The sequence below is a fragment of the Scleropages formosus genome, chromosome 23, assembly GCF_900964775.1.
Source record: "Scleropages formosus chromosome 23, fSclFor1.1, whole genome shotgun sequence".
Lineage (NCBI taxonomy): Eukaryota > Metazoa > Chordata > Actinopteri > Osteoglossiformes > Osteoglossidae > Scleropages > Scleropages formosus.
The window spans coordinates 14,069,153-14,091,425 of NC_041828.1; the positions used below are offsets into that span (position 1 = coordinate 14,069,153).

Below are 22,273 nucleotides of genomic sequence, written 5' to 3' on the forward strand. Positions count from 1 at the left end.
CATTTTAGTCTTAACACACTATTGATTTCTTGGCCATATTTTCATTTCATTAAAATCTCTTGTCAGGGGGTGCACTGACGCAGTGGGTTTGACCGTGTCCTGCTTTGCGGTGGGTCTAGGGTTCGAGTCCTGCATGGGATGCCCTACAATGGACTGGCGTTCCATCCTGGGTGTATCCCCTCCCCCTGTGCCCTGTGTTGCTGAGTTAGGGTCCGACTTGCCATGATATATGTGTGTAAAATCTCCATGTGGAAATTTAACTAACCCTCTGGAAATATCTGTTCAGAATTACTACATCACAGCTGTCCAAGAGAAGGGGGCAGATAAATATTGAATATTAAAAGTGACTTCAAGATTTCACATGCTTCTGGGATCATTTCTTCAGAGATACGATTGTTTTACATTTATACATTTTTCCGTTTTGCAGGCATTGCTGCTGTGATACAATATATATGCCCACATGCAGTTAAGTGGAAAACATTGTTAATTTAATATAAAATTTCATAGCTGGATTGAAGGGGGTGAAAAATCTGTCAGTACACATTTAACAGATTTCACTCTACTGTTTAAATGGGTAAACCATTACAAAACCTATGATTGAATACTGTAAGCAACAAAGGAGTTGGCAAAATAAAGGCTTATAATAAAAAAATATTTTGTGCAGTGAGACAAAAGTCAGAACTTAAATTCTTATTCATATGATAGGCTTATTAACTGATTTTGGCCTTATTCATCTTATTCCCATCATATGACCAAAATCAAACTTATTGCAGTTGAGTCTATTTACGACAGTTTTCACAGGAAGCAACCGATTTAAGGGAGAGTTACATTGCTCTATAAATTTGTATTTAGTTAATCTGAGTTATGGACAGACACAATTCGATGTGAGGAGCTTTTGAAACGAAAGAGGCGCACCCGTTCTGTTCCGCTGTTATTTATAGACACCAGCGGCACCAAGAAGCAGTGACGGTTGGTCACGGATGTAATGACGCTGCGCTCCTCTAGGGGGCGGCGATGGAGCGAAGGCCTGGGTACCACACGGCAGAACAGAGGAGGAGACTGAGCGCTCGAACCTTCATTCACCACCGATCTTTTAATTGACCAAACCCGTCGGAGTCCCACGGCAACCCCGAGGTGCATTCAATAACTGTTTAAACTGTTTATTTACTATTATTGTTCCTTGGAAATTTGCCATTTTCTCCCGAATGGACGCCTGACGGAGTCGCTCCACACACACACACAGTCAGCGGTGCAGCATCTTGGAAACGAGAGACGCCGGAGAAAAAAAAGAAGGTATATCTGGGACAGCAATAATCATGACATCTATTTGAGAAGTACATCATAATGACGAAAATCCGTTTAAGGAAAATACGATGATTTCCGCGCGCATTTATTATTTTTACGAGATTTGTAACATTGAAAAAAAGCCCTCTGCAAACCGAGCCGCTGCTCCTGTGCATCACTCACGGTACCGCGAACGCGTCCAGGCTCATCCGTTGTTATAAATAACAGATTGCTCGGCCTGTTATTTCATCAAGACGACGTGCTGTTGTTGTGCGCAGTCGGAACGCGAGTTTGAGTACATGCCATGGTGGATTGGCGCATACATAGCGGTCTGGGTGCCTGTCACTGTGGAAGGTAGAATTTATTATTCTGAATTCATTTAAAGGTTTCATCCTGGCTGATTCACAACGATCCATCCATATGATTAGGGCCCGTGATCAATAACTGTCACTGCGTTTCAGTCTGAATAGTTGAGGACCTCTGCAAAAATGAGGCCAGGCAGCCAGGGTCGCAGCACACCTGAGGGACCGCAGCCTCCCAGATCAGTGTGTGCAGGTGACACTAGTAGGGTAACATCTGCCCAGGTACTGGGGGGCTGAAAATCGTAGCACTGGTACGCACCGGAGGTGTACACCCGTACTCTGGGGGGGGGGACACGTGGGCCTCCTTTGCGCAGGGACAGCAGGTGGCGTAGTGCTTAGAGTTGCTCTGTCGCACTTGGAGGACCACGTTCAAATCCCACCGCTTGTTGTTATACTCTTGAGCAAGGTACTCACCACGATTTACTGCAGTAAAAATACCCAGGGCTATAATCTGGTAAGTCGTTGCAAGTTGCTTTTTGAGAAAATCATCAGCTAAATGAGTAAATATTGGACATTGTGCGCACACACCCCATTAACACCCACGGCTGACACAAAGTGCTGGTTCTGCTGTGGGTTCGGTTCTTGCTATTTACAGATTAAGGTGATACACTGTATATCATAGACACTGTGGCATGGACTGAGTACAAATATCAGTTAAATTGCGTAATGTGGCTTTTTAATATGACTAAATTAGGTAGCAAGGTGAGTAAAGTTGCTGCATTGTGCTCAAAGGGCCCAGGTTGGAATCCCACATACCGCTGTAGTGCCCTTGGTCGAGGTACTTATCTGACATTTCTCCAGTAAAAATGAGTCATATAACTAAATGGGGTAATTAATTATAACAAGCTTAACATTGTAACACTGCTTCTGAGGAAAGCATCAGCTAAACATAAAAGATTATTTGCTACAGTTGTGTTGCTGAGTCTATTCCTGGCACAGCAGATTCTGTCAGTTGTTGAGACAGCTATGGAACTGTAAGCTCTTATTCTCTCGCAGTGTGTGGATGCTCACAGTATATCTGCACGTCTCCTTGGATGGTACCAGCTAAACCCAATTTCTGAAACTAGGCTGCCCTGAGGATGTCCTGCTCAGCATTTAGCATCCAGAGCCTTGGGCACCATCATTTTTTAATACAGTCAGCTGACATTTTCCTCCGAAGTGACTTACAGTGTTGAGGTTACAATTATTTACCCATTTATACAGCTGGTTAATTTTACTGGAGCAGTTTAGAGTAAGTACCTTGCTCAAGAGCACTACAGCCAGGCGAAATCTGACATTTTGGTTGAAGAGTCTATTTTGGCTGCCCTATATTTAGCTTGTTTGTAATACCGTTTTATGTCACTTTCTACTTGTTTATGAATGATAATTATAAATGTCATGGAATAACCCATCGTACCTACGCACATTTTGAAGTCATGTATTAATGTTGTCTTTTTAAGTAATATTTATGTCTCTCTCATGCTCATTGTATTCTTTAAATAAAGTTTTATTTGTCATTTGTCTTTTACCCTACTTACTGTCTACCACTGTCATATTCTATATGTCAGCAGCCTGCATTCACACTGGTTCCCATATTAGATTCCCCTCAGAAGGGACAAGGTCAGCGGCCTTCATTTACAGAAGTGTAACAATAGGTTCTTGGAGACAAGCGTTTGCTGCCATTTCGGAATTGGTGCCATTCAAAGTTCGTAGGACTACAAGATAATGAATTTCTTGGTTGAGCATTACATCCGAATACAGAGCATAACGAAATAAATGCAAAGGAATGAGCCAAATGTATGACATAGATTTATATATATATATATATATATATATATATATATATATATATATATATATATATATATATATATATATATATATATATATATATATATATATAAGGGGGGCGCGGTGGCGCAGTGGGTTGGACCACAGTCCTGCTGTCCGGTGGGTTTGGGGTTCGAGTCCTGCTTGGGGTGCCTTGCGACGGACTGGCGTCCCGTCCTGGGTGTGTCCCCTCCCCCTCTGGCCTTACGCCCTGTGTTGCCGGGTAGGCTCCGGTTCCCCGCAACCCTGTATGGGATGAGCGGTTCAGAAAATGTGTGTGTGTGTGTGTGTGTGTGTATAAAATGGTTTGTTATTTTATTATGTGACCTACACCTAGGTCTAAAATGAATGAAGAATTTCTACCACCGATTTCAGGGATGATATTATAACATTCCTTTGTGGATCTTTCACTATTTAGAACACGCTTACGTGTTAGACAGGCTTGTGACACAGCTTCAGGGTTTCAATCCTTCAATTAATAATTCAAAATGTTGTATTAATTTGTATGTAATCAAAATGACTGAAATAATATTTGATATTACTTATTTTACATTTATTATACTATTATTTTCACCTGGGGGACATGGCGGCACGGCAGGTAACGCTGGCGCATCACAGTCCATGGGATCCAGGTCTGTCTCTGTGTGCGTTTGCATGGTTGCTTGTGTGATATGTTTGCCTGGTGTATCGCTACATTATAAAGACATCCCAGGTAAACTGGTAAATCTAAATCGTGCCCTTGTCTGTCTGTTTTTGCTCCGTGATGAATTACCCGCTCGTTGGAGCTGTACCCTGCGTTACACTGTATCTTACACACTTCCCAGAACAGGCTCTGGACCGTAGGAACTCCGAAGTGAACGAGTGAATAACTGAAAATAGATGGATTAAACTGACCATATGAATGAGCTGCACACTAAAACCAGGTTTCCCTGTTTAAAACGGCAGTTCTTTCTTTAAAATAGAGTTTTATGAGTGCACGGAATGAACAGATCGCATACAGTACCATCATGAAAACAATGGGCCCATAGAAACACCGAGTTAAAAATAAATGTATTAAGTGAACAGATTATTGTACCCCGCACATAAGGAAGCAATGCAGAGTAATCAGAGACCCAGGACAAACCGGGTCAGTTTTACTTCCGGCATCAAACTGGCCTGTTTAAACGAAAAAATAGAAACTGGAGGATGAATGGATATTGAGAATTGAGATGGATGTTTCATCAAAAAATTGAAGACTGGTCGAGTCCATTTTTGTTAATACAACTAACACAAACACAGCTCTATCTGCAGTGGGAAGAAATGCACATACAGGACATGCAGCCAAAGAAAACACAGTACGTACTGCCGATGACATGGCTCTATTAAGGGGACTTTTTGCTGTGTGCCTTCTTGCCTCTTGCAGACGAAACACAATGGCAGACAAAAGTGATCTGAAAGCTGAACTGGAGCGTAAGAAGCAGAGGCTCGCCCAGATCCGGGAGGAGAAGAAGAGGAAAGAAGAGGAAAGAAAAAAGAAAGAGGTAAGGACCCCTGAAGGCGAGCATCCAGGCCTTAAGGGTCCGGCCACTAAATGCCTGCTGCTCATAAAACACTTTCCACAGGCTGAGCTTCATCCATTATAAATGGCAATACGCAAGTATGGTATAGTTATTATTGACCTTGTATGGATCACACATCCAGGCTAATCCAGAAATATTAATTTAATGCATTTGTATTTAGCTGATACTTTCGCCCACGGTTGGGGGCATGGTGGTGCAGTGGGTTGGCCTGGGTCCTGCTCTCCGGTGGGTCTGGGGTTTGAGTCCCGCTTAGGGTACCTTGCGACAGACTGGTGTCCCGTCCTGGGTGTGTCCCCTCCCCCTCCGGCCTTACGCCCTGTGTTGCCGGGTTAGGCTCCGGCTCCCCGCGACCCCGAATGGGACAAGTGGTTCAGAAAGTGTGTGTGTGTATGTGTGTGTGTATGTGTGTGTGTGTGTGTTTTGTCCACGGTGATTTACAATACCAGATAAACTACACTACTGTCAAGTTTCTGCTCATCTACACAACAAAGTGCTGAAACACACACACACACACGTTGTGTGAAAGGATCACGATTGCTGCATAAGAGCTGGTGTACTCCATCCTCCCGTTGTGTGATGACTTCTAGTGTGTCTTGTGTTTGCGTGCGCAGACGGACACGCAGCAGAAAGCAGAGGCCACCCCAGAGGACTCGGACCTGGACCGCAAGCGCAGGGAGACAGAGGCTTTGCTGCAGAGTATTGGGATCTCACCCGAACCTCCACTAGGTACAGGCCACAGAACCAGCCGTAACTGTGACTAGGAACAGGGAGCAAAGCCAAAATTAACATCCCTAGGTGCAAATCCCAAAACTGGTAATACTTTCATTAAGGTTTATATTCAAGAGGGAAAGGCTCTTGTCACAATAGGTGATTTGTAACATTAGTTTTTAAAATGCATTTTTTAAAAAAAAAATCATTATGAATTAACATTCGTATTTATGACAAACATCAATTTACGTTTATGGGTTCATCAGACACTTTTCTCCAGAATGAAATGCAGTTATTACATGGCTTCTAAAGCAGTTTAAATAGTGTGGCAGTCAGTCCTTCTGCTCTTTCACAACAAGAATAATCCGTTTTAGACAGCCATGACTGTTTAATTCACTTTGAAATTATTTCCCTGGGTGTCAGGAATATTACGCTCGTTTGTTCGGCACACTTAATCCAGGTTAAGTATGTTATGTAAAAGTACAAATGCAATTCTCCTGGGATTTGATGCTAAGTCCTGTTTGGCAGTTGTTCTTTTACCCCTGCACCAGATATTTACATACAGATTCAGTGTTGCTCACCAATTACACCTTCTTTGCACTCTATTCTTATTTTGTAGTTCCTGAAAATCATTTTTATTTTCACTTAGAGATCACTTGAAGCATATTTTTTCCTGCTTAAAGGCAGGATATGTAATTACATACTTAGTTGCAGTGATTATTAAAGGTTAGTATCTATAGTCAGTATCTATAGGAAGTGTTTAGTTGCAGTCATTGCAGCTAAAGGTCACACAAGTTATTGACTGTGAAGGGGCAATTATTTTTTCATACGTATGATCGCTTGTTTCCGTGTCAAGAAAATTACGTAAAAACAATACTGGTGTCACTTTTTTCTCTCTCAGGCTCAGTTTTATATGCTGCTAGAACTGACAAAAAGATCTGGTCAAATTTGATTTGCAAAAAAGATGCAGGATGAGAAAAGATGGAAAAGTAGAGAAAACTGGAAAGGTGTTCTCACAGCAATGCATGTGTTAAATTCTTCTCTCAAGCTGTGACACATTTTGCTTTAAATTTGTTTGGCTTCTATTAGAAAAGTTCAAAACAGGCATAAAAAGGTATAATTTCTTACTTTTTTCAGTTGTTTTTTCAGTGTGAACAGCTGAAAGGACCCATCCAGCATGTACAGTACCTTTATAGTATGAGGCAGTTAAACTCATGCGGGCTTTTATTTAATCAAATGTAATTACATCGTGCTCTTTTTAATTTCAAATGGAAAAGGAGCACTTTGAGTGAGTATCATTTGTAGAAAGCCCATTCTGCAGTCTCTTTGGGGTCCTCTTGTGGGGAAACATCACAACAACATCCTAAACAACTGCTCCAAAGCCTTGCTTTAAGCAGATGAGAATGAGAATGAGAATGAGTTTTATTGGCCAAGTGTGCTGACGCATACAGGGAATTTACCGTGGTTCTTGCTGCTTCCAGTATTTACAGACGACGAACAGCTGACACGGAATCACAGAATAAATAAATAACAGATCACGATAATAATGTAATAGAATTGGATTTCGATAGGTGACGTGCAAAATCTCATTATCTACTTAACCCATTTTTTGATGCTGTTTTGAAAATTTGGAAGATATGACCTTCATTTCACATGAAGGAATATTTCTTGGGTTTTTTATAACTCCTGAAACGCTAACTCATCATGTCTGCGTAGTCTGTTTAGTCTTCTGTAAAAGTGCCCCCGCTTTTCCCATCACTTGATGCAGTTTGTGTCTTCAGAAACTTCAGAAAGTCCACATCAGTGTCAGCGAAGGTTTGGACATTGTGAACTTTAAAAAAGAAAAAAAAATTAAGTATGTTTTCCAATCTCTCCAGCGGATTTGATGGTCTGCTCATGGCTGAGTCCCACACGTCTTGACTCCACCGGAGGCACAGCACCTGTTAACATGGCATATGTGTTACTTTCACTATTTAGTCCCAACCCCTGTGTCCCCTCCTTCAAAATCAGTGAGCACCCCCAGCGAGGCGGGCAGCCAGGACTCAGCTGAGGGCACCGTGGGGGGAAGGTATGCCTCTTGCCTGAACCACATTTTGTCTAATGACAATAACATCACTTCTGCTACTGGCTATTACCTTTCCACTCATTTTATGGCACATTGATTTATATTACAGTATGACATAGGATTCACTTTTAGATGCAAAGAAATATATATGACTTCAACAGCCTTAGAATTTCAGCAGTAATATACATCTTGAAAAGACAAGAAAAACGAACCCTCCCCAAACAGTTACCTGTTACACACACGTGTACACATTGTATATTGGGAAGGAAACGTGACCATTCTGGAAGTGAGTGTGAGTTTCAGCTTCACCTCAATCCAACTCTCTATTAAATTTAACACCCGAAATAAGATGCATGAAGTAAAGGTACAGCTTGCCTTCACGTGCTTCTCTCTTTTTTCCCCTCACACACTGATCGGTGGGCTCTAGATACAGGTAAGAAGTCAAATGAGTGTACAATACACCATTATGTACCTTTCCTTTCCTAGCACCATGTCACTAAACCAGTGCTTGTATGTCAGTGTACGTTTTAATCAGTGCATTGCATTTATGACCTAAATACTTCTTAGCTTGAAATATAGATAGATAGATAGATAGATAGATAGATAGATATTTTACCAGAATGCAACTGAGGTCATGGGTATGCAGTTCCCACAATGCTGTGCATCTCAGTCTGAGTCAATTACAGGAGATGAATGTAATTTTTTTTTTTTTTTTTAGATTTCAGATAGATTCTGTTTTCCGTCTTTCTACTGAGAAAAATTACAACAGTGACTTTTCAGCTTAAAGGTGGTGTAAAGCTTCATGGGATGATCCAGCCAATTTGTGTTTACATTGAGGGGTTTTGCTTTCCCCCTCTGCCTTGCCGCCCCCTGCTGGACCACGTAGGACCTTACAATGGGATACAGACCCTTCTGTTCTCCAGCTGCAGGCTGACTCTGAACTTGGGTAAACACCTCCCTTCCACTCCATCATCCAGCGCGTTCTGTTTTACCCCTTCCGCGGTGAATTTATGGTAGTACGTCTAAGGGCTCCCTGGTAAGAGGATTTATTCAAAATGTATCTTGTGCTTTGCCGACATTTATAGTGAAGGTTCTTAGTTCATCGTCATTGACACTGCAGCGGTCATAAAGTGCCACAGAGGTTATGCAGACTCATCTGCTGCTTATAAAACCTTTTTGCACCCGAGTTGCATATGGACATGGTCAGGTAGGCAACACTTTTTAAATACCTTTATTTTCACTGATGTGAAATACAGGTCTTTTTCTTGGTCTCCAGCTCCAGAAACCACAGACTCGGAGCATCCAAAATCACGCAGGTGGACTTCCTGCCCCGCGAGGTGGTCATGTACTCCAAGGAGACCCAGACACCCCTGGCACCTCTGCAGTCTGAAGGCGAGTAAGAGTACAATGTACCATGTTTAGAGGCACAGTTTACCCGGCAGTACGGCTCGTGTTACGCCACTTTCCTAAATGCATTGGGTTCTGCAGAAGCAGAGGCAAAGTAGTATTTCTCCTGATGAAAAGTTATTCAAATATATGTCAGATACATTAGAAAAAAATTAATTAATAGCAACTTGAAGGTTATTATTATTATTGTTATTATTGCTGTTGTTGTTAATAATAATAATAATAATAATAATAATAATAATGAAAGACTTCAGTAATCAGCAACACAATAATTTACTGAAATGCTTTGGTAACTTTAATCTGTCGTTTTTTAAAAAGTGTACCAGTTCACGTCCAATGGCCTACAGATGCATTAATTTCCCATACAACGGGTCCATTGAGGATGTAGGAACCAACAAACACAAGTCCACATGCAGTAAGTGGTTGCGGTCGAGTTCGGCCTGATCCCAGGGTTGGCGTGGACAGGCGATGTGCCCGGGTCCAGGTGTTGAGGGTTTGCTGAGCATGTGTGGTCACCGCTCAGCCCACGCAACAGTACTCTTCATTCACAAATAGGGTTTCGGTAGAGGTCCGGCTCAAGCCCCCCCCCGACCCCCGGCCGTGCTACAGCGGTCACCGTTCACCACTCCTAATGAGCCCAGCATTTCTGCTCGTTCTGGGAGTGTCTGTGACATCCTGAGAGAACCCAAGTAAGAAATGTAAGAGAGGCTAATGAAAACCACATGGCTCATTTTGTAGGTAGCTAACAGGATGCAGAGAGCGCCCCCAGCGCCGCGCACCCAGCTAGGCCACCGCAACAGTTCCTTTAAAGCCACTGGCTTCCCGAGCGACTGTTTCTATGCTGACTGCGGGACGGCTTTGAATTTTTATCTTTCTAAGCCTGATCATATTCACAGCAGTTGATTTCAATTATTTCTTTTATTTCATTTTATTTATGACCGTGTAAAGAGCAGACACACAAATGCCACTAAATTGATTGTGTCCCCCAGCATTACAAGCCAAGGCTGGTATAAAATACAGATGGTTACAGATATACTAAATGAGACCATATGGAACTCAAACAAGACCTCCTCCAACAGGGATTTGCATGACACTCTAGGCAGTTGTAACGCTGAATGTAAAGCATTACACTTAATGTCTTTTCAGTATCGCTTTTAATATCATACAGAACAGCAGACTAAACCTACGTCACTGTGCATGAAATGGTCATGTCAACATCTCTGATGTGCTTTTATATCCTTCTCACTATACTGTTATCACAGACACACACCCATTATATATTTTTAATAATACTCCTTATTATGTGTGTATATACAGTATATGTATAGTATGTATGCATCCTATACAAATGCACTAGATATATATATGACATACAGACATACAATATATTTGTATTAAAGAAAAGTATATACTGTATAGGCAATGTAGGGGGCAGTGACGCAACGGGTTTGGCTGGGTCCTTCTTTCTGGTGGGTCTTGGGTTCGAGTCCTGCTTGGGGTGCTTCGTGAAGGACTGGTGTCCTGTCCTGGGTGTGGCCCCTGCCCCTCCAGCCCTGCGCCCAGAGTTGCCGGGTTAGGCTTCAGCTTGCTGCGCCCCCGCTTGGGACAAGTAGTTTCAGACATTGTGTGTGTGTGTGAGAACATAAGGTGTATATTTTATATGTATTATATTAAATACAGACATACACACAAATTATATATATATATATATATACCTTATTATATACTATCTCTGTCATACACTAAGGCATATATTATATATATATCATATATATTTCATTTGTATTAGGTTATACAAGCAATATAATTTTATTTTTTAATATATTTTTTAAAAAAAGAATACACACCTCATGATGCATTATCTGTACAAAATATTTTTTCTTTTCTCTGTGGTTGGAGTGTGCCAGAAGTGCACAGCACTCTTGTGCCCCCGCACTCCCTCTGTTGGCTACAGCTGTCTGCCATGTGACTCCACATTTCCTGTCATTATAATTGATGTGTTTTTATTCTTCCCACTTCCTGAAGCCTGATCAGAATTAAAACAGCAGATGGAATTTCCTGTCAAAGGGCGTCATTTATTCGGCAAGGGTGCCACTGACAGGTCTTTGACTGGACTTCACCCTCAGTGATATTCTGGTCCCTGCTCCGCCCACCCCCTGCCTTGTGTGGACTGTCTGTGGGTTCGAGGTGGGGTGTCCTGTGTGTGTGTGTGTGTGTGTGTGTGTGTGTGTGTGTGTGTGTGTGAGTGTCCATAAGAGCTCTGTTGAGCTCGTCCGTGGTGTTATAAGGTCATAGTAATAAAAAAGAGAGCATGATGTTAAATATTTAAGGTGACCACCTGCCGAGAACCCCGAGTGTGTGTTTGCTGAGGCCTCATGGGTCACCCAGCACGCTGCTTGCCCCAGGCTGCCTGGTCAGGCTCAGCCATCTGCCTCTCTTCACTCCGGGCTGTTCCTCCTCTTCCACAGTGTCTGAATCACCTGCGCGGGCCTGCTATGTGCTGGTCCACGTGTTTAAGGGAACAGGCTAAAAAGTCCCTGTTGCTTCTTCATTTCATTTTGAGATAAATAAGATACTTCAGAATGCCCGTGACTACAAAAAATATTATAAAAGAGATTATTTGTTGTATTATTCAGTTACAAGCATCTTCAGACAGTGTGTGTTATCATTTGTCTATGTTGAATGTAATGCGCATACACACTACTTGAAACCTCTTGCCCCATATGGGGTCGCGGGGAGCCGGAGCCTAACCTGGCAAAACAGGGCGCAAGGTCAAAGAGGGAGGGGACACACCCAGGATGAGACACCAGTCTATCTATTTATTTATCCAAATTATACTTTATATACTATACTTATATAGTATATTCTCATAAAGATATGTATGTAGTTATATATAAACTTTATTATGCTTTAATACTGATATATATATATATATATATATATATATATATATTAACCCTTGTAATACACTACTGTATGGGCAGAGCTGCACTAGCTTTATGTTAGGGTAAGCACAGTATTTACCTATTACCTATATGCACAGGTGGTGTGGCAGTCAGGCTGAAACACAGATTCAAATTCCGGACGACTCCTGCCATGTTACCCTTGAGCAGGGTCCTTCTTCTGAATTAACAGAGCAAAAAATATTCAGCTGTATTCATGGGAAAATCCTTGCAAGTAGCTTAAAACTGCAGGCTGCTTTGGAGAAAAGCATTAGCTAAGTTAATAAATGTATATAAATCATGGTGAGATTGTTATTATGAGTTAGTTTTGTGCTCTTTATTCGTGTTGGTGATCAAAGAAACATGTCCTCTTTTTGTAGACAGTAAAGCCACGGTACCAAGGTTCAGATCACCGGACGGAGAAGGGTGTTTTGTCTGTTTCTATAGAAGGGGTACGAATGCCGCAAAGCCCTGCAGAGACATGACCTGTCTTCTTAAAGCTTTGCGGGTTCTCACCCTCGGGGGATGCTAGGAAAGGGCATCCGCGCGCGTGGGCGAGCTCCTGGCGCCCGGTCCCCGGCCCCGACCACAGAGGGGCCCTGCGCGTTCCCCCAACAGCTCGGCCTAATTGCTTGCGGACGCGAGGCGGACGAGCAGCTTTTTGGGGAAAAAAGCAAAACACCGTGGTTTCGTTGCTTTGGGGAATAATTATTGTTTTAATTGAGGTATTATTTCTCACTGGAAAAACGTGCTCTCGCTGAAGCGACCCATGCTACGGCCCAGTACGTAAAACGCGGGCTGCACTGCTCGTTACTCATGTAGCCGGCAGCGCAAGGAGACGCTGTCCTCTGACTTTGTGTTTTTGAACCCGTGCTTTGTTCTCATTTCATTTTTCACATTCGCAGAGCTTTTTTTGTGTGTACGAAAGGCTTTGGTGGGAATTATTATCTTTATTCATTCCTTGCCCTGATGTTTTTTGCCCAAGTTACGCATCTATGCCGAGGGTGCTTAAAGTTATTTACCGATTTCGTTCTGCTGGGGAATTTTACTGCGGCAGTAGCAGGACTCGAACCCAGGTCCTTTGCGTGGCAGGTGACAGCTCTACGCTTTGAGCCTGAATGTAAGATAGCAGCCCATGGTGCTCTTCTGTCACTGTCTGAAAGGCAAGGTGACAGCGGTCCTTTGAAAGGTGCCATGTTAGCGTGATGTTAGCACGACGCTAGCATGACGGAGGCACGATGTTAGCCCTCTCTACGTCGTGTTTCGCACGCATTCTCCAGATGTCCTCCGCCGCGACACGCACACCCCAAACGACAGAAACGTCTGGGACTGTTCACCACCGCCGACCGTTTTGGCTTTCAGCTTATATACGGTATTCTGTGCGTCTGAGGTTCGCGCGGGAGCTCTCGTCGCACGTCATCCCATGGCTCTTCGTTCATCTGGAGCCCCGGTTCATTCTGCACTTCATACTTTTCCTGACTCTGTTTATTAAGAGGCTTTGCAGAACAATGTCTGTAGTGTCGGCTTTCTTCAGGTTATTGTCTTTTCAATAGCTGCGCAGTGTCCTTCTGCAAGCGGTTATTGTGCCAGTCGACGTCCTGCACAGCTCAGCTCCTGGGAATCCGGCGGAGCCATAATTGGTGTGAAAGGGGAGGTTTGTCGTTACAAAAAAATAAATAAATTGGCAAATTACAAAGACATAGCTTTTTCTGTACGCAGCTCCGGCAGAATGTACAGGCAGCTCGTGGTCCCATTAGCCGAAAATACTTTGCATATTTTGATGGATTGCTGTGAGGCTGTTTATCAGGCAACTTGAAATGTGGGGCAGGTCCACAAAGCTGGCCTCTGCACTTTAGGAGAAAGCAAGGAGGGCATGGCTTGAATGGCTAATCAGATGGATTTGGCAAAAAAAAGAAAAAAAGTGGCTTGAAAGCGGACAAATTAGATGTTAAAAGTGATTTTTCCTGCCTCGACGGGAAAAAAGTAACTGACCTATGGACACAGTAAAAAAAGAGGTTTTCTTAGCTCGCCGCATAGTTTTGGTGCAGCCGCGTCTGCTCTGAGGTTAATACCCCGCTCGGAGAAAGCCAAACCGACGGCGCTTTGGGTTGTGGGAAAAGGCATAGCGCTGACACAACATTAATGGAGTTTCCTACTGATTTCCATCGGGAGATAAATATCGGTTTCGGCTGTAAACTTCGTGCCGAGCGGCGGCCTGTGTGCCCGGTCGGATTGGACCGGTGTCCCGCTGGCTGCGGTTCAGACTCAACGCGCACCGCCGCTGAGATCCTGGGCCCGCACGGGTCCTGCCGGCTGGAGTCTGCCGGGCCCTTAATGGGACACATCGCCGTGCGTGTTTAGTCTGGAGCGCCACGGGAGTTGTTTGCAATAGTTATGATATTAAAGCTGTAATTGTAGTCAGTGAACCGCATGTGTACTGCAGCCTTACAGTTTGCTTTGGGTGTCACTGCTGCGCAAACCACCTCGGCGAGGTTAGAAGTTCGCAGGGTCAAGGAGGCTTTTTTTTTTCTTGCTTTTCTGGGGTATTTTTCTGCATCATTACCATTGGCGGCTCTTCTGGGAGGGTCTCCTATCCGACTCACTGACTCGGGCTTGAGGAATAACTTTTTTCTTGCTTCAAGTGGACCTGTAATAGCTCGTAATTGCAAGAAAGCCTAGTTTTAAGTGCTAATCTGCAAGGAATTAGCGAACACTCCCTATGAAATCACTCGTTACACCATAATGAAGCTGTTCAAAGTGCAAGAGCGAATCGTGAAATTGCCATGGCCTTTCCAGCAGTGGTCTTTTTCGTTCATTTAGTCTTAGATCGTATTCAGTGAGAAAAACTTTAAGAAATATATTTTGCATTTTAGAAACATCGTGGTGAAGTAATTTGGTTGTGGAAATATTTATTTTATGTGTCATATTTTTCTTTTTAGGGGAAGAAAGTGCAGTACTCACAGTTTATAAATTCAGCACTGAAATAGCATTTAGTGGCTCTGTTAATGGGAAAGTAATTGGGCAGTTACCTTAAAGAATTCAAATGAAAGTAAAAATTTAGGGTGGCTGTCATTGTAACCATTTAGGCTATTGTAAATTATTGCTGTACGTTGACTTTTTACTTTTGGTTGGAGACGGCCATAGTCCAGCAGGGTCAATCCAGAACTAGGTGTTGGGTGCCGGACACTAACTTATATTCGATTTCATACAGCCACTCTATTGCACTTCTTAAATCTTTAGCCTGAGGATAATGGCTAAGGGTAAAAGTCAATAAAAATGGTTTGGTCTATAAAATGAGAACAAGACGACTAATGAGTACTTCAGTTAGCATATGAATCTAACCCACAGGGGACTTATGCTGATAACAATAAAAACAAAAATTACTGGTATTTATAGCATAGGCACGACAAACGTGAGCGCGGGGGGGTAACCAGGGTTCAAGAAAGCCTTCTTTATGCACCTGGTGCTTGTGCACAGTATAGCTCCACCGAGTACCATTGCAAATATGTTTGGTAAATTGTTATGCCCCTGACTTACAGCCACATGCATGGCTTCTAAATAACTTTTGGTTATAATGAAATATACACATCAAGTGGGAGGTCAGTATGGGGCAATAGGTGGTGGTTTGTAATGCTAAAAAAAATCTCGCAGGAGTTTTTCAGACGTAATGGATTCCAGGGAGTGAATATTCATGGTTTCAGCGCTGGTTGGATAGGCACCAGTTGGCTACCAGGTGCTGCGAATCTGCAGATGGAAAATTCCACATCAAAATAGCATTGTTGCACTTCTTAAATCTCCAGCCTCTGGTTTGTGCTTTAGTGAACCCACCGCAATAGTTTCCTTTTGTGTATTTAATTTAGTGCGTACTTTTAGGTAAGAGTCCCAAATGCGGTGGAACAATAATAAAGATGTTGACATTGGCATTGCCAATAATAACTTTTTAAAAATTTAAACTTGGGAACAACCTTTTTTAGCATATAGAACCACCACATGTCATTCTTCACACATGTGACAAAGGTTATAGGAATTAAAAGTGTATGAGGACAGCTGGGAAAGGGCAGAGACCCAGCTCGCTTAATGGTGGTGTTTCAGGCCAGAGAGTTCATGTGTGTCCCTGGGGCCGGGTGGCAATGGCATTCTGTGTTTAATGGCTGCCCTACCGCATTTCCAGCTCTCCAAGACCCCGGTGGGCCACTGTACCCCCCCTCCCCACCCTGCACCTCCTGATAGCAGAGCACATATGGAAGTGCTTGGAGCACCTTGTTGTTCCTGATCTCACATGAGAGCAGACGCTGTAGGTGTCAGTGTCCTTCTGATGATCACCAGCCTCCTCCTGCTCCTCCTCCATGTGGTTCAAGTGGTGAGAAGGCCGCTTGGCTGTGCTGTGTGTGCTTGGCAGTGGGGGGGTTGGGGGGGTTGGGGGGGCAAGGGTGACAGAAGGTCCTGTCACACTCGTTCTTTTCCGAAACACATGGTCAGAATTAATAGCTTGCAGCAGAGTCAATGCGTTGCCCAGAAAACGTTCCACTTTGACTCACATTGCTCTCACAAGAAGTGTATCGACTCCGGTTTCACTGAAAAAAGAGTCTCCAGTCCCCAGCGGTTAGGATCGAGAAGGGATATCAGTCAAAAAAAAAAAATCTGATATCAGAAGAAAAATGTGTCTCACAGTTGGAAAAGCATGCCAAGTGGAACACAGATGATTGCAATTTTCCTCTTTTTACCACTGTATAATAAGATACATGAGCCTTTTATTGGCAAATCTATGCGACCCATATAACTACAACAATATTTGCCATCTGATGTGGGCGAAAAATTGGAGAAAACATTATTTTGGTCACTTTGGTATTTTTTTTTAAATTTGGTGATGAACTTGGGGGTCCCCAGTTTAACCTACAGCATTTTAATGTAGAGGCCAGAAGCCCAAGTGTGCCTGGGTGGTCTGCCGTCTGCCCCCTTGAACTCCTTTGCCTCTTTGTGCATTGTCTGAAAATACACACGCATCTCTGAGTCCTGAATGACACACACTTGTACAAACAGCTCCTGGTAGACAGCCAAGCGCCATGTAGAGCTGCATTTTTCTTTTAATTTTCCAAGAAAATACATCCTGTGGTGTATTACATATTTTTCAGTTCCAGTTCCCTCATTTGGCGACAGCAGCGCTGTAAAGCAACTGCGGAACAGCTTCATAATTTTCGCTGTAACCTTGTTTAGTTTAATACATATTTGCATCATGTGACAATGGTTTTCTTATAACCATTGCACTCAGTTTTGTTTCCCTCAAGGAATTTTAAATGAGGTTAATTTTACTGCTGCCCAGCAAAGCTTATTTGGCTGAGCTCTTTAATTTTTCATGTTGTAATATGACAGATGACCAAGAGGGGGCAGTCTAACCAAAGAGACCTCTGGACAATACCCTCCCAGTATTAAGCAATGTCTGCTTTCTCTTATGACACTCTGTGGTACTGTGGGACAATTTGTGAATTAACAAAACCCCACCATCATTACCATCATGTCCACTGTAAACAAATTTAGCAAGATATTCCTCCTTTCAACATTGTTATGAAGGAACTTATATGTTTCCATTTAGCGACACTTTCCTCCAAAGGAGCATGGTCATTTATACAGCTGGGTAACTTTTACTGGAGCATTATAGGATAAGTACCTTGCTCAAGGGTACAACAGCAGGAAGTGGGATTTGAACCCAGCTCATTCAGAGGGAAAGCTGAGGCTCTAACCACTACACCACCTGCTACTGTAGATGGGGTGTATTGTTTTGTAATATCAACATTCATCTACGCACGCAAACACGATGTCTTCATCTTCCCTTGGCAGCAAATAACATACCCTCCCTATTGTTCTCCGGTCATTTCTTTCCTTCACTGGCTCGCATGGCAATTTTTTTTTTTTAAAGGAAAACAAAATGTAACAGTAGGAGCCATTCATAGTGGTTACAATCAGTGTAGTTGTCACCATAAAATCAGAAGGTCTCTGGTTCAACTCCCACTCCTGCTGTAGTACCCTTGAGCAAGGTACTTACCCTAAACTGATAGAGTAAAAAAAGGGCTGGCTGTGTTAAAGGGTAAATCAGTGTAAGTAGCTCAGTGCATAAACCCAACATTACAAGGTGATTTGGACAAAGAGCTAAATAAGTAAGTGAAAATTCCATGAAGGGAATAAATGAAGGGATGCGGTGCAGCGTATAAACTGGTAATGTATGGACCGAAACCCCCATAAGAACACATGTTTGCGTGGGGTTTTCTTCTGTTTATTCGCAGGAAGCTCTCGGCTTGGTACGGGCAAAGGACTCGCACCGACGTGTTCGGAAAGTTTGAAGTCATGAGGTTTAACTGCGTGCTGCTGCATTTAGCGGGCAGCGCAGTGGGCTTTACGCCGTGCCGCTGGGAGAGCTCCAGGTCCGCTGGCACCGGTCGCCCGCCTCCCTTCTGCGCCGCATTTCTGCTTTATTGCGCTCGTCCTCCTGGGAGCTTTGTGGCTTTCCCTGGAAGGCTCATAATGGACATTTTCAATTAATTTCCTGATTATTCACTGTTATTTTATCGCACGGGCTCTATCTGAGCTACCGTACATTTTCTGTACAGTAAAAACTTGAGTTTAAACTTTAGCACAGTACAGCCATAAAGGGTTATTTGTTGCTTCTTCATTCCTTTTATTAGAATCCAATTTGAGCTGAGCATACAGCGGTACACGAAGGCGGAGAATGCGCTTTATGCGCAGTGCAGGCGCAGCACTGCGTGGATATTTCGTATTAATTCGGACTCTTTGGCCCACCAGGCCCTGCAGTGGAAACCATCAGTCCGTGGTGACATTCAAAGGGCCCGCTGATCTGACAGGGTACTTAACCTTTGTTCAGAGCAAAACCCTTTTTATCCCCATCGAGTGAACACTTCCAAACAAAGTGGTGTTCCTCCTGTCTCTGAGGAGCCGTGGAGAGCAAAGATCACACCGCTTTGCTTGTTTCTTTTTGATCATTCCGAAGGACAGGCTTTCCTTCTGCCGAAAGAGCTCCGAATACCTGGAAGGACAGCTGGAGGTGCCCCGGGGTTGCCAGAGCTTCCTCGCTGCTTAACTCACATTATATACAGCAGATTAGACCATACCTGATGCGTGCAAGCAGCACCGGTGCCTCAACTTCCCTTGGTTGCGTGGCTGAACGTAGGTTTGATCTCCAGTTAGCCTTTGTGGAGTTTCCTGAGCTTCTTCCAGGTGCTCTGGTTTCCTTCCACAGTCCAGAGATGCGTTTCAGCTGAACTGCCTGTAATGTGTGTATAAGTTTCTGTGTTACACCGTTCTGGTGTATAAACGGGTGAATGGCTGTGGGAAGAAGAGCGCCGTGTGTCTCCTACTCTAAGTCACTTTGGGTAAAGGTGTCAGTTAAATGCTAGGTATTAATCTTTGTAAGTCGCTTTGGAAAAAAAGCAGTTCGTAAATGAATAAGAGTAAAAATGCATAATCCATAGGACTCCAGTTTAGTGCATCTTGACAGATTTAGTGCTGAGATGAAACGTTTCGGTTATTTCGCAGCACTTTCGGGACGTCTGAGGTCTGCCGAGTGATTTCGGCGCTCTCGGACACACGCGGCCCCTGGCGGAGCTGTTGCCGTCACCACTTTGCCTCTGGTCGAGTGAGAGTCTGCATCCTTGGCACCGGGGACCAGTCCAGGGGGGACGGAGAGCGCCGGTGCTCCACTGAAACAGAGCTGCTGTCCGACTCTGTTACTGTCCATGGTCCCACCGACCGTACGTGATCGGAAAAGACATGAGAAAAGGAGCCGTGCTCTCTCGTCTAGTGTGCTTTTTTTTTTAATAAAAATGAAAACTGTGACAGTAACCGGGACATATGATATTATTTTTACCGTATTCGCAAAAACCTTTTAAGGGATTTGCCCTTAAATCGGTACTGGAAGTGTCAAGGAGGCTCCTGATTGAGAGACAAAACAAATCAGGTTGTTGTTCACTCGAAGCATTTTTTTTTTTCCTTAGATGGTATGACCATGACCTTTGTGAGGAGCCGTGAGCGGGGGTGCTCTTCTCTGCCCTTGGTCAGCTGGGCAGCACGCGGAGTGGGAGACGCGGGTACAATGCGTCTTTTCAGGCTTGGCCAGCTGCCCCGCGTGTACGCCGCGGCCTGCTGTGCACCTCCCCAGCCACGACTCCGCAGCTGAATTATGAACGACCTCCTAATGGCCCAGGGCTAAATATCGTAAAAGGGGTTAAACATGAAAAAAACAGCTCTAGAGACACTTCATCGCGGCCAGTTTGTTTCCCTGCTTTTATTTGATGCACGTCTGAGCGGTCTGCGTGTCGCAGCTATTTTAACATTCGGATCATTTTAGAATAAACTGCATAAATGAATTTAAAAGGGAAAGTTTTATCATGAAAAACGTTAAATAACTTGTTACCTTTTCCATTTGGAGAGGTGCCTAATATTTGCAGTTTGAATGAGTTAAATGAACTTTGTTCTTTTGCTAAATTGAACTATTCTTCTTTTAAACTCAGTCATTTTGATGCTCTTTTTTTATTAGAAAATCAGACTTTTTTTTTGTTTGCATTTTTATGCATTCTGCAAATAATTGCGGACCTGCTTCGGAAAACATTTGGAGAACTAACTAGGGTAGCACAGGTGTCCCTCGCCGCGGCACACAACGAACGGGGGGTACGGCGAGCACAAAAACAGTGTGACGAAGCAGACAATATGAGAGGAAACATTATTGTCTTTGGACAGATTGCTCATTTGTAGGACGAGAGCCCCGATGAATAATGGCGGCTGTTGAGATGCAGCGTGTCGTGCCAGGACTGCATTAGAGTGCCCTTTCAAGTCTCCCGCCCGCCTCCTCCTTGAGCCTCTGTTGTGGTCTGCAGACTGCCGCGCACCCGCTGTCTAAGGGCCCCCTTTCATGGTTCGGGGCCCAGGGGGGTTGTGGGGGTGAGCCGGTTGGGGATGGGTCCCTCCCACGGAAGCTCCTCAGCCGAGATCGTGGCCCTCCCTGGCCCAGAAGTGAGGACTGTTCCACCCGACGACCCCCCCCCCCACACACACACACACACACACACACACGCACACCACCCCGCAAACCCTCACCGCTGCCAACCCACCCCCCACCAACCCAGACTGCATTGCAGCAGACCGCAGAGTCAGGGAGCGGCCCCCCACCTCATTGCACTACGCCAGCCCTCTCCTTCCAGGAGGGGATCTCCGCCTAATCAACTCCATGCCCGCCTGGGATGCCTGCGGCCCTGCAGAATGAAACTGTGGAAGGATGCTTGGGGGGGGGGTGTCCCCCCCGCGGGTCAACACTCCCTCGTGCAGCCCGTGTCATATCCTTCGGTGGAATCCGTCGGTGTCGGCGTCAGTTTTTCAGCAACTAGCGCATCTGCGGGCCGCATTCCGGTGCACGCTGACACACCGTAGGCGTGAGGTTTCCAGACCTGTGCTCGACACACACTTTCACGCAGTATTAGCTGTCATTTTCTAACGGATCTATCGAGCACCGCAGGGAGGAACTATTGTTGCGCCCTTGCGGCAGAGCCTAGTTGCAGTGTTGTGCAAACCCATCCCGTTTTACACCGTTGGGACACCACTACTTCTAATTGTGACCCTTTCGATGAGCCCCCGATCCCGATGTGCTCCTATACTGCAGACAGTGCCAACGGTGGGTTTGTTACAGTCTGCGTTACTGTGGCTGCAAGTGCTGTCAGCGGCCAACGATGTTTGGAGGTTCCCTGTCGAACGATCATCCTGCTAACCCTTGTTGGTGTGCATCTGGAAACAAGAGGTTACGGATACGCTGGGAAATATGGAGGGGGAGCTGCAGCTTGTGGCATGTCGGGACCCAATTTTGACAGGTGGGCGCAGGGGATCGGTGCGAAACAGGCACAATCCGAGCTGGCGCTGCCAGCGGGAGGAAACCAAGGAGATGGATCTTGGTTTTGCAGAGAAGCGGTGGGGGATGTTATTACCGCTGCTGCCGGTGCTTCCTGAGCGCCGGGCGAGGTGCTGCGGCGGGTCGCCTTTCATCAGACGACCCAGCGAGCACCCGCTTCATATCTAGTCCCGCGGAGTAGCTCTCATTAACTGCCGGGTGACGGAGATGTGCGTCGATCAAATGAGCACTGA

General features: G+C 44.5%; 1 protein-coding gene across 1 annotated transcript in view; it reads left to right on the top strand.

Moving 5' to 3' along the window:
* Nucleotides 1-1,015: 1,015 nt before the first annotated feature.
* The window catches only part of dync1i1a (dynein cytoplasmic 1 intermediate chain 1a), a 50,237-nt gene continuing 28,979 nt past the window's right edge, over nucleotides 1,016-22,273 (top strand). The window contains exons 1-7 of the mRNA XM_018731837.2: nucleotides 1,016-1,293; nucleotides 4,858-4,975; nucleotides 5,626-5,740; nucleotides 7,700-7,790; nucleotides 8,215-8,220; nucleotides 8,674-8,733; nucleotides 9,064-9,179. Coding sequence (XP_018587353.1) covers nucleotides 4,868-4,975; nucleotides 5,626-5,740; nucleotides 7,700-7,790; nucleotides 8,215-8,220; nucleotides 8,674-8,733; nucleotides 9,064-9,179 — 496 coding nt within the window. The 5' untranslated portion in view covers nucleotides 1,016-1,293; nucleotides 4,858-4,867. The remainder of the gene's footprint in view (nucleotides 1,294-4,857; nucleotides 4,976-5,625; nucleotides 5,741-7,699; nucleotides 7,791-8,214; nucleotides 8,221-8,673; nucleotides 8,734-9,063; nucleotides 9,180-22,273) is intronic.